General features: G+C 43.3%; 1 protein-coding gene across 1 annotated transcript; it reads right to left on the bottom strand.

Moving 5' to 3' along the window:
* Positions 1-2,001: 2,001 nt before the first annotated feature.
* On the bottom strand, positions 2,002-11,862 carry OOSP2 (oocyte secreted protein 2). The gene is made up of 5 exons (XM_016119005.2): positions 11,762-11,862; positions 7,320-7,498; positions 4,941-5,038; positions 3,034-3,163; positions 2,002-2,265 (listed from the first exon to the last, which is right to left on the bottom strand). Exons 1-5 carry the CDS (start codon positions 11,838-11,840, stop codon positions 2,143-2,145), a joined length of 609 nt encoding a protein of 202 aa, XP_015974491.2. The 5' UTR covers positions 11,841-11,862; the 3' UTR covers positions 2,002-2,142.
* Positions 11,863-12,168: the final 306 nt, after the last annotated feature.

A 12,168-nucleotide genomic window follows, 5' to 3' on the forward strand; every position in this document is an offset into this window, starting at 1 on the left:
CCAAGCAAGTAATTTATCTAATTTATTCTCATAATTGGGAAAGAGCTATATTTTTATCCTTCCTTCTAGATGTGGGTATTTCTCTTGTGTGGCTTCCTCCACGCCCGACATGACCCCAACTGGTACTAGGAACGCAGGGAGGGCTCCGCAGGGGGGTCTCTTCAAATGAGTTGCTGATGTTGCATAAAAAAAGCACCTGAGCCTAATACTGCCATCCCTGTTCCTATATGTGCACAGCCTGGGAGAGGCAGTCAGAGCGATGGGTCAGAGGAAGTCTACGCAAAGCGAAGCAGAACAAAACTTTCGAAGCGAAGGCAGCTTTCGTTACTTGCAGGCAAAGTGATGGTCACAAGAAATGAGGATGCAGGCTCAAATGACCCATTTCTCAGTACCTAGGTCCGACCTACGTGGGTTTAGGGAGTGCTGGTCTTGCCCTGGGCAGACCGAGATCAAGGTTTCCGGTGCCCTCCCTGAGAAACTAAGCTGCTCATTGTAAAAAGGACCACTGTAGTTTCAGGGAGTGGATTTCCCTTGCTTGAATTCTGGAGAATTGGACACGCGAATTGAAAATATTGTTAGTGATAATTGAGCAGAAAATTTATGGGGATTACAAGGGCCGGGGATGGATAGGCCACCGAGAACTCACCCAGCTCTAAGTCACAGCTCAATGGCCAACGTGGACGTGGGAAAAACTGTTCTATATCCAAGGATCCTGTTTTACCCTTTCCACCAAGTTACACACAAGAAAGTGTCTGCGCTCGAATCATTACTACGGAGCACACAATTGATATTCTTGACAGTAACATGGCTTCCAAGTGTTAAAAGGTGTAAACATCTTAACAAGGGTAAAATCTGAAAAGGTATCGGTAGATGTGGTCATAGCTTCTCTTTTCTGTGCAAGAAGCCGTTTAACACAGAATCTTTGGGCCCAAAAATAGCGAGGTTGCTGACATTGCTTGTATCAGGAGGATGTGTCATAGTACGGCCAAGTGACTGAGGGAGTGACATGTAGATAGAGATAAAACTCAACCCACTTGTCCAACTTTTCTGTGGACGTGTGCACAGGTGGCTCAACTCGCTCCCTAAGGCCAAGCCAGGACAAGCGTCGGAGAGCACTTCGTCTAAGATACGTAAATATAACGAGCGCAGCGAGTAACCAGCTAAGCAAGGACGGCACACACACAAATAGTTGCCAGACCATCACACAAGTTTAATCATACCAGATCCTGATGGATTTCAGTCCTAGCAGACCACCCGGCGGTGCTGGCGGAGACAAGCCACGTATTAAGCCGTGACCGGTCGCTGCTGGCTCAGGTGCTGTCGATCTGCGAGGATTGATCAGCAGAGGCCTCTTCTTCAAAGCAGAGCAGTCAGGAACCAAGAGACGGAGGAGCGTAGTCCCGGGAGGACAGGGAGCACGCTCTCTAAGTCTGCGTTAGAGTCCCTTTTGCTTTATACTCTATGATGACGTCTTTGGTGTCTTATCAGCCAGCCGCATGGGTGTCTGTTTATCTTACACACTTCGGGTAGCTAAAGCCTTTTTCTCTTGGGTTTGCATTATCTGGGTTACACACACACACACAGACCACTGCAACAGTAGCAACAGGGAGAAATACAACTTTCAAATTCTTATGTCTAACACACACACACACACACACACACACAAGAAATCATGTTATGTTTGCCACTCAGATTACTGTAACACCACTGAACCTATATTACAAAATAATTTGGTTGGGGGATCTAAATAGATACCCTGTTCACTCATGTTTCTGAGCTCTCTGCTTCCAGTGGGTTTCAATTATATTCACTCTCTTCCAAGCAAGCCCACTGGCCATATTACTGCATCCAGCTGCACCAATTATCAACAACGGCTGGGTATGAAAATGATATTGATAATAACCTTCCCCCAGCTCCCATTTTCCTGGTAACTCAGCCCAACAGCTTAGAATGGTACATTAGAAACACAATAAATACAGACAGATAGCAAAATAAGTCAAGTTTTATTCATGAATTTGTGTCCACGTTGACGGTTAAAAACACAAATGGCCTCTCCTCAAAGACATCATGAGGGGGATCACAATAGATTAAAATGAATTAAAATCATGTACATATATAAAAATAAAATGCCACACGATGCCGTTAAAACGGGCTACTTCTGTCTTGCTCGATGTCCAAGGGCATGAGCGTCTGTAATTCATAGACGAAAGGGTGGGTGAAATTCACCGGAAGAGAGTAGTTGCGTGGCCCATAAAAAGGTGTCGACTGTAGAAAAACAAAGTTCCTAAGTAGCTGATATCTGGTGTTTACAAGACTCAAGTTTCAGGGACATCGCTTAACAGAGGGCGAGGTCTCTTTCTGAGCTCATACTCATTGGAATGGAACCAGCTAAAATATGTAAGGTCAGCTTTGGGATATGATTTCCTTACAACTCCCAGACATGAACTATATTTCAGATGTCCTTGGGATAGCCTTGATTTTAAGAATAGGGGTGAAAAAAAAAAAAAAGGAAAGCCAAATTCAAGGGAGTTTTGTACATGTTTAAAATTTTGTTTGAACTAGACGGAGTGGGAAAGCTGATTTAGTCAATATATTTCTCTCCAACCTTAAGGCATTTGGTCTTTTCCTGAAACATAAGAAAAATATTCTAAACTGGCAACCTCCGAACTTTTCCTTCTTCCATTACAGTCATTAGTTTTGGACTCAAATATCCAGTTCTGAATTTAGGAAAGTAAAGTCCTTACTGTCAATGCAAAGAATCCTAGGATGAAAAGAAAGTTACGGGACTAGTGGGTACAAGGTCTTCTTCATATTAATACTAAGTATGGTATGATTCACGTTCAAGAGAGAGAAGTCAGTATGACCCTACTTATATATCTCTACTACTAAATCATATGCCATTCAGACCTCAGTAGAAATTTAGACCTTATCTATTACTTGTCTCAAATACTTTATTTTTGGGGGGGGGGGGGGAGAGGGTGATAAAATGCCTGACGGGGCACATTAAATGTTGGCTTTTGTAGGTATCCTTACCCAGTGTTCTCTGAAGTGGGTATAGCCACATCTCACACAGTGTCTGTCCTGTACTAAGAACCACTGTTGAGTAGATGGGGGTACATAGAGGCCACTGCTCAAATCAGTGCTGTTAGGTACTGCGGAAGGGCTTTGAAAGGAAACAAGAAAAAGATAGGGGAGGAATCAAAAAGTAATACAAAGTCTTAAGATATCATTGTTGGGATCCAACTTTGGGCCCAGGTATTACTGGTTATTTCTTTAGCGGCTATGAGTTTTCATTTTAAGAATCACACATTATCATCATGTCGTTCTTGTGTGACTCTCAGTCTCTCACCAAGTCCTTCGCTGCGGGATAATAAATTATGAACACAGAAACTGTTCTGTTAGGTTTGCTTAGTTTATTTTAAGGATCTGTTCACAGTAATTTTTGCTTAAAAATAGTACTAGGTCTAAGGAAAGATCGTCCTAGAATCTCTTGAAGTTTATTAATAGGTTATCAAAGAGCCAATAGAGCCCCATTCCTTGTATTTGGGAGGCTGCATCGGTCAGGTTGAAAGCTGAGAGACGAAAGTTTGCTAACCAGTACGGAAGGCAGAGCACAGTGCTGTAAAACAGGGCTTATCGAGCCATTCTATGTAGAATTAAATCTAGGACTTTCGAGCTGTGTGAAGCTGGCCACTCCTGTGTTTGTGCCCATTTCTCAAGCATTAAATAGGGACAGTGTTAGAGACTAGTGCATAGGGTTGCTAATGATTAAAATGCCTAAAGTCCTTGTAAACAATGGTTGGCACATAGTAAGTGTTCAACCAACAAAGTTATTGTTATTAGCAAGGGTCAAACAGCATTTTTTTTTTCCTTAAAAGTTGTTGCCTGAATCTGTGCTTAGCAAACTTTTAAATTTTTTCTTCCTTATTCGATTCCAATTGGTATATCAGAAATCATATCCTTACTGCTTAAACTATAGAATTTTCTTTTTCTTAGTGGGGTATTGGATACTGTTTTCCTTTAATTCTTTTAAGTCTTCAGAGAAGAAAGATATATTTTGGTTCACTCCATAGGTGAAGAAACTACGTGAGGAGCAGTTTTACTTTCTCTGGATCCTCTTCCTGAATTTTCCTCAGGAGACCAGCAAAGTACTAGCTGGTGATAAATCTGGGAGAAGGAACTGATGATACTTAGTTCATCCTCACTGCAGGTATCTCTGTGGGGCCAGGCTGTCCGCAGAGGGCCACATTCTGGTCTGCTCTGCAGCCAGGAGGCCAGCTTACTACAAAGGGCTCTTTGCAGGCGAGGAGGAGACCTGGAATTTTCTAGCCCTTCTGTCTCCTGGGTCAGCAAATTCATTTCAGGGTGGACTTGTGGGAGTGTTCCTAGAGGCAGATCTAAAGCCTCATTTGTCAACTGGTTTTATTTAAAATAAAGCTATGTTCTAATCTACATATTCGGCATCGTATGATTTATTAGTTAATTGATTTCAAATCCAGGAGGGGAAATGAATTATGTAACTTCCGGAACCTCAACTCTTCTGCAAAACTCCGAGCCTCTTGGATTGTGGAAGTCAAGGCCGACTTCCACAAGACCTGGATGCCTAAGAGATGTCCAGAGAGGCTGTGTGTCAGGTGTTGGTGCTGTGACTTAGGGCTGCCAGTGTGTGCTCATAGTCTTTGGGGGAGTAGAGAGACAGAAGCGAGGGTCTCGAATCAAGAAGCAAGGCCCGCTCCTGGCTTTGCACTTTCGTGTAACTCACTCGTCCCGACTTTTGACTTCTGAATCGCGAGTTGCTGCAACACTGGCAGACATGCTGTAAAACTGGGAAGCTATATATAAACAGTCCTGGTTTTCAAGGTCCCTGGATAAACAGCAACACCATTCAGCAAAATGCTATTGGCATTTAAGGGAGGAGACAATGGATATTTTGGACTGACCTGGGAACTATACACTCCAAACGAAGTTCAGCAGAAATTAATTGATTCCTTGGTGTGTAGGTAAGCCAGGAGTGAATGACAATTCCATCAAAGAAAACCTGGTGGGAAAAGAGACCTTTGAAATACGTGTTCACTTGTCACGGTGTATTTTAATGTATTCAAATAAAAACTTGGCTGCACTAGTGTCCCTAGAGATTATGATATTCGCTCCAATTAATGTAATTAAAGTCCTTGCTGGCAAAGTGAGGCACTTAACTTCATCGGAAAACAGAAAAAAAGCACATGGCACTTGGTTTTGAATAGAAGTGGCAAGTGAGTCAGTTGACCCGGAACATTTTACGTTAGACTCCTTAAGTTAAAATTCTAGGAAAGAGAAATTTTCACAGGTCCTTAGGAGAAAAATTGTTCCACGAGGAGAGGATTTTGAAAAAGACAGTTACTGTAGTGTTTTGAAATACTTTATGCGATCTCTGAATCAAAACATAATATTTTTTCTTTAATCTGGTCTCTTGAAAACATTAGACCACTTGGAGGACAACTAATCACGACGTATGTACGTGTGCTAAGAACATGTACTCCTCCCAGGGACACCTGGAATGTGTTTGATGTCCCACAAATGACATGTAACTCACATAATCAGATCATCCTGGCTTTAAGTCTGTAACTATTTGCATGTATTTTTACCTGCTTTAGCCCTTCATTGTTTGAACAATCATGATCGCACTATATATTATTCATGTATATCTTTTTTCCTTACTTCGAGAGATTCTTATGTCATTAAATTGTTGTCTAAATTTATTAGCTATATAGTATCCTATAAGATGGATGAATTATATATTTCCTGGGATCTAAATTACATATTTCCTGGGATCTGATTCAGGGATTCTAATCGAGGGATAAGAAGGTAAAAAACAAACAAACAAACAAAAAACAATAAAAAAATTTGAAATGTCCTGTTCTGAACTGTATAGCAATAGAGTCAGAGTTTAGGCTGGTTTAGTTGTCATGATTCTGAGCTCCTTAGTGAAAGGCTGCTCAGAGCGCCAAGGCGAGAGAGAAGCCAAGTGTGGTGATAGGCTGGGGTTTCTCAACCTCGACACTACCAGCATTGTAGGCCAGGTCATTTTTTTTTTGTTTTGTCCTGAGGGCTGTCCTGGGCCCTGTAAGGTGTCTAGCCATCATCTCTAGCCTCTACTCACTAGATGCCAGTAGCACTCTGCACCTCCTGCCCAGTTTCGACAGTTAAAATTGTCTCCAGACACTGCCAAATGTTCACTGGGGCACAAAATCGTCCCTGCTGAATAACTACTGGTTGACACCATTGCCAAGGACTCTGGGAGTGACAGATGCTTTTAACCACTAAAAGCATCTCACATGCCTTTGGGCCTCTCCATGGCAGGTGTAGTGGAGCACATCGAAGTCACTGGTATCTCACCGTGGGGGGTTAAGGGCTGGTGAGATGGCATGTGCGGGACAAGCATAGACTGCGCTTTCAGACCCCTGTGCTTATGGGCCAGTCAAGACAATCCATCGAAAGGACTTCACGCCAACATGCCCAAATTATCCCACACCTGCAACTTTAAGGCTAGGTTCCTGGCAGAAAAGATTTAGTCCCGGGTTTCAAGCCATGCCAAGAGATAAATTGAATATATTTATATATACTTTTGATGTGACAGAAACCTTCTATACTAAAACCTTCCCAGAGACTTCCTTATTCTGATGCCAATGGAATATAGGTACATTTCAATAACCTTTCCTGAGATAGAGAAAGACAAGTAAAAGTCTATATCTAGTTCAAGGCCCATCCAGATCATTCTTTCCTCCAAACTCTCCCAGTAAATTTTCTTTAAACCATTGTGACACATTCTATAGTTAGAGTTGCTAATCCCAGAGTCAAAATTTAAAACAAAACAAACCAAAGTCCTTATTAGAACGAGCGTCAACAAGCCTGGTTTCTGGCCCAGGCCCTGCTGTAAGTATTATTAACTCCTCACATGTGGTGACAGCATGGGTCTTTGTATCATAGTTTTTTAATCTTCATAAATGGTGATGACATCAGCCTCGTAGAATTATGAGAATTAGGAAATATGTGAAAATGCTCAATGATAGGTCACGCTCTACATGTAATAGGTGTTCTACCCTAATAGACCATGAGCTTCATAACAGAAAGGTCTGTGAATTTCTTATTTACGCTCAATGTCCTGTACATAATGGGTCCCTGGTGAATGAATGAAAACAGAGAAAATCTTTTTCATGTCCTTTCTAGGTATCTGCTCAGTCTACAGTTCCAAGTAGCAACACCAGTAGCATATTATAATAAGAAAAAGTGCAAATCCACAACTTTATAGATAGTACTGGGTGAACGATCATTTCTCTTACCTGTGTTACAATTCCACAGAGACTAATGGGATAATCAAAGTCAAGTTCATCTGGTCGCACTCGAATTGCCTGACAGCCAGTCCCCAGCAGTAGTTCATCAGGGCCTACTAACTCATGTTGATAAAATAGTGCTCTTTTAGCTATAGCACGAAAATTAAGACTGTTGCATTCCACCAACACTGTGACAAGAGGCAAACAGAAGAAAATCAGTCAGTAAGTCTTTCAAGGAACAGCTCAAATGAGGTTGAGCTGCATTAGGTATCACAGAAGAAGACCACCTTCAGCTAAAAGAAACGAAGCTTAGAAATTTGTGTAAAAAAAGTTTCCCTTTGTAGTCCTATCCCCCTCTTTTGACCTCCCTTCAATGGTCCTCTTTCCTCCCTGGCACTCCCCAAATGGCCAGAATCAATTTGCATCACACTCAGAATTTTTACCCGAGAAAGAAGAGAAAGAATCGTAGAAGCTCCCTGAGCCTCTTCATTTGCCGGAGGAGCAGGGGCCCAGGTCTTTACGAGGACACTCATACTAGGAGCTGAGTTCCCCAGTACCTGGTATCCTTGGAAAGCTTAAACTCTGAAGACAGATGCCGTGTTTTAACTTTTTGCCCGTTACCGTGTGCCACAGGATGTGCAGTAAATGTGGCGAGAATGAAGTGACTCTTCCAGGGTCTGAGAACAGATAGTGAGCTGGGACCGAAAACCATGCTTGGGTCAGTGCTCTTTGAATGACATTGCCTGAGAGAGCAGACTAACCTAGACCTCTGAAGGAAGTTTAGAGTCATCTCTCCAATTAGCTACTAGAGACCCAAGAGGAAACTTGGAATAGCCCTCTCAAAAGGTCCATGTGCTGTACAGAAGCCCTGATATTAACCCAATTTGTTCTCTGTGTCTCAGTCAATAGCACCATAGTCCATCCAACTTCCGAGCCAAGAGATGCTAAGATTTACTCCCAATTCCTTCCTTTCCTTCATACCTGTATTCAGTCTACCACGGAATCTCCTCACTGTTACCTTAGAAACATACCTCACGTTTATTCACTTCTCCGTGATCAGTACCCGGGCCCAAACCACCACCCGTCTCTCCTGGACTTGCTCAGTGGCCTGGTTAAAAAGCACGCTGCTTCCACAGCGGCAAACGTAAAGATTATTTCACCAGCCCGGAGGCAACTCTAATTGCTTCTCATGGCGATTAGTATAAAATCTAAAATCTTCGTGACCTATAACATCTTCACTGCCCTGGTCCCCAAATCTCTTGTCCCCTACCCTTCCTTGATTCACAAAGCACTAACCCAGTAGGTATCAACTCGTCAGGCCCAAGGCTCTAATATTACAATAAGCAATTTTAACGCCTTCTTTATTAGCCCTAAAAGAATTCATAGATAACTTATCAACACCTATTTCTTTAAAAAGTCACTGAAATTCACTAATTACAATATTTTAAGAAATAAAAGGAAAGCAGTGTATAATAAAGTGAAACGTATATCAGTATGTAGATACTGAGGCAGACCTTACAAGCCCTCTGACACATCAGAGCCATCACGTGGGGGACTGCGGCTTACACAGATGTAGACGTTTCAAATACCAGAGTAGCCTTTCTTTCTGTCAGTGCTGAGATTTTTCCAGAATGATGAACAAGCCAATAAAGTTCCAAGCAAAACAATGTGTTATTTTTCCCTTGGGGGAAAAAAAAATACCTTTTGTCTATATGAAGGGGAAGTTACATGTTCAGATAATTATGAACAGGTTCGCACCTATATAGGAGAATGGGGAAATATTTGAAATTCACGTGGGACACTTCTTTGTCGTATGAGAGTGTACCTTTAATTGCAGGGTGTGTACCGGACCTTCTTTACCTCCACTCTGGTTCAGAACAAAGCAGCATAAATTTCCAAAATGCCCAGGGAGCTGTAGCTGTTTGTTTTAATGGCCACCCTCTAGCCACACTGACCTCCTGGGGTCACCTTCCTTCCGGTTCCTTATAGGTAGACACTTTTCCTCTGGATTTTTGCCTTGATGTTGCCTCTTTCTTGTCCTAGTTCAATGTCGCCTTCACAGAAGACCCACACAAGTATCTTATTCAAGTGGTTTTCCTTCTCTTTCCCATAGTCATTCCCATTTCACGGCACCCTATTTATTTCCACGATCGCCCTTATAATCTGGAATTATCAGTTAGCTTCTTGTGTGTAGCATCTTTCACCCCAGTTGCAACACAGGCTCCATAAAGGTAGAAACTCTTTACCACCAGCAACAGTCAGGCACGTGGCAGGTACATAGATGAGAGAAAATGCTAAGTGGGAGCCGAGCACACTGACACCATCTGTCCTAAATGCTGGGAGGACAGAAACAGAAGTATAAAAGGGACCTACTTTCGGGAAAGGAGAAAAGATCGCGATTAGATTTTAGATGCTTGTGAGGGTCTGGAAATAGTATGGTACTATGATAGTAACAGAAGTAATCCAGATAAAGCTGCCTGATTGTGAGGTTACTAGGGCAAGCTTCATTATTAAGGGCAAACTTAGGGTATAGCAATTGCTCTCATCGTCAGCCCTAACAGCTTTATATGTCCCCTCCCCCCGATTTTGTCACCAGATATATTCCACTACTGGGGAAAAAAATCCCCACTTTTTAAATTCCATTGTCTAAAATTTCGAGGTTGATTTATATTTATAAAATGCCTGCAGATTCATTTTTTACTTGAACCGTCGTATTTTTACTATTATTTTAGTTTGAACTTCCTAATATCCTTGGGAAATTGAATATCCTTGGGAAATTGAATAAGCCTTCTCTGCATTTGACAGGTGAAGAAAATAGGGACTCAAGGTCTTCTGGTGGCTAAGTCTCTCATCTACTAAGGGGTCACCTCAGCAGTCTAGCACGGTCAGGCTAGGGCTCTGCCACGTCGGACACCTTGTTACAAGGGGCTACTTGTTTAGAATTGATTCTACCTTCCACGCTCCTTCATCCATCAGAAATGGTTTTGCTAATGATGTGTGTGTGGGGGGGGGATGGGCGTCAGACAAGGCTCTGACATGAAACTTCCAGGGTGGCTGAGACCTTAAGCCAACCCAGATGCAGCGGACACCCAGTACACCATTCGTATCTCCATCACCGCTTCCCGGTCTCCCGATTAGGGCTTCCGCTGTGACTAGGAAAATGATCGCTAGAAGTCCTTAACAGGAATTGCTAGGCCCTGCTCCACCTAGTGCCTGCCTCAGAAGAAAGCCAGGCCCTGACCCTTGGGATCTGGACCCTGAGGGCTGGGCCAGATGGGGTGGGGGGCAGAAATGGTTGCTTACTGTGGGGTGCCAGCGCGTTGGGGTCATCCTCGTCTATGTCCTTTCCCACCTGCCTGGCTACTGAGTCCTGATGTTGCCATCACAAACCCAGTATTCCGTTCCTAGCTTTAACACAATGTCTACATTTTCCTCAGCCCTCCAATCACCACTGTGGCAGTATATTACCCTAAGGCTTGCTTTTAGAGAATACCCTGCGCAGGGGGAGGGGTCTTCTTGCTTACATCCCCCCCGACCCCGTACTACCTCAAAATCCTCCTCTGTCCTTTCTACCCCTGTATCTCCTCAAATCACTTTTTTTTTTTCTTTCAACCTCTCTGTATTACATTCACACTGACCCTATTTCAGCAGCCTGGACACAGATCACCACCTCTGATATAGAGGTATCTTGCACAACTTTTTTTTTTTTTAACTTAAGACAGAAAGCAGAGCGTTGCCTGCTCCCCAATACCCAAACCCACCCCTAAGTAAAGACGATGCCATTTCCCGAGGTTCTGCCTCAACTATGACCTCTCCAAGAAATCCCGTCCTCCCCCCCCACCCTCCCCTTCCCGATCTCCATCAGCTCCATTTGCTGCCTGCACTCGTAATCCATCTTACTTTTCCCTCGGAGCATTTAGAACAGTCTTTATGGCCAGCTGACGGCCAGTCCGTGCTTCACCCAGGGGGCCTCAGTGAAGCACAGGAGTTTTTAAGGAGTTTGGTCAGAGTTGTACCTTAAGAAAGTTCACGAGATGATGTTCTGGAAGGGGGAGAGGAAACTAGAGAAGGGAGACCAGTTAAGAATGTGTGATTAGAAGTTCAGGTGTGAAATGGTGAAAGAAAGAATGAGGGAACAGCGATGGGGAGCGAATGGTCCAAGGATGACTTCGTGGGAGACGCCAGTAGCCGACAAGTAGGAAAATGTGGGAAGAAAAGGAGAGACTAATTCCGAGAACTTACAGAGAAAATAACTTGAGTGCAATCCTCCTTTGCTCATTCAACAGTCCCGCATGGACCCAACGGGGAGATAAAGCTTGGGGCTGTGAGAGTTATTGAGATTTTAACTTCAGGGAGGAGCAATCAAGCCCAAGCAACCAGAAGCCTCTTGACTCAGGGTCATTGAGAAACTACCCCTCCAAAGCATCATCAGTCAGGGTCTGCTCCTATACCTCGCTTTTGCCCAGAACACATCCAAATCAAGGAAACGAGCAGAAGCAGCCGTCCTTCTAATTCCACGAAGGCCTTCATTATGCTAGATCTTGGGCTAAGAGTTCCTCAGGCAACAGGAAGTTGAGAGGACGTGGGAAACCTGAGTGTTTTTATACCCTATACCACGCTCAGATGTATTTAATGAAGCCAGTTCAGAGCAGAGAGAGAAAGCAAGCCTTCAAACATATTTCCAGCTCCAGCTCTTGAAGTCTGACCCTTTCTTGATCACTTGGGTATAGAAAACCATAGTGTCCTATAAAATGAACCCAACAAAGCACTATGTATTGCCCATAAAGTGATCTTTTCTAAGGGCTTTGGAGGTCTTGGATAGATGTCATTCACGGGCCATTTTTGACACCACCTGGAG

Source organism: Rousettus aegyptiacus, unplaced genomic scaffold, assembly GCF_014176215.1.
Source record: "Rousettus aegyptiacus isolate mRouAeg1 unplaced genomic scaffold, mRouAeg1.p scaffold_m13_p_5, whole genome shotgun sequence".
Lineage (NCBI taxonomy): Eukaryota > Metazoa > Chordata > Mammalia > Chiroptera > Pteropodidae > Rousettus > Rousettus aegyptiacus.

Bases quoted from the DNA above. Each gene is read 5' to 3' on its own strand.
- OOSP2 (XM_016119005.2), bottom strand. From the start codon at position 11,840: ATGAAGGCCTTCGTGGAATTAGAAGGACGGCTGCTTCTGCTCGTTTCC. The intron at 5,039-7,319 runs GTAAGAGAAATG...TTTTCCCACCAG, and splicing joins TCTGTGGAATTGTAACACAG to GTTTTCTTTGATGGAATTGT. The intron at 3,164-4,940 runs GTCAGTCCAAAA...TTCCTTTCAAAG, and splicing joins TTGGAGTGTATAGTTCCCAG to CCCTTCCGCAGTACCTAACA.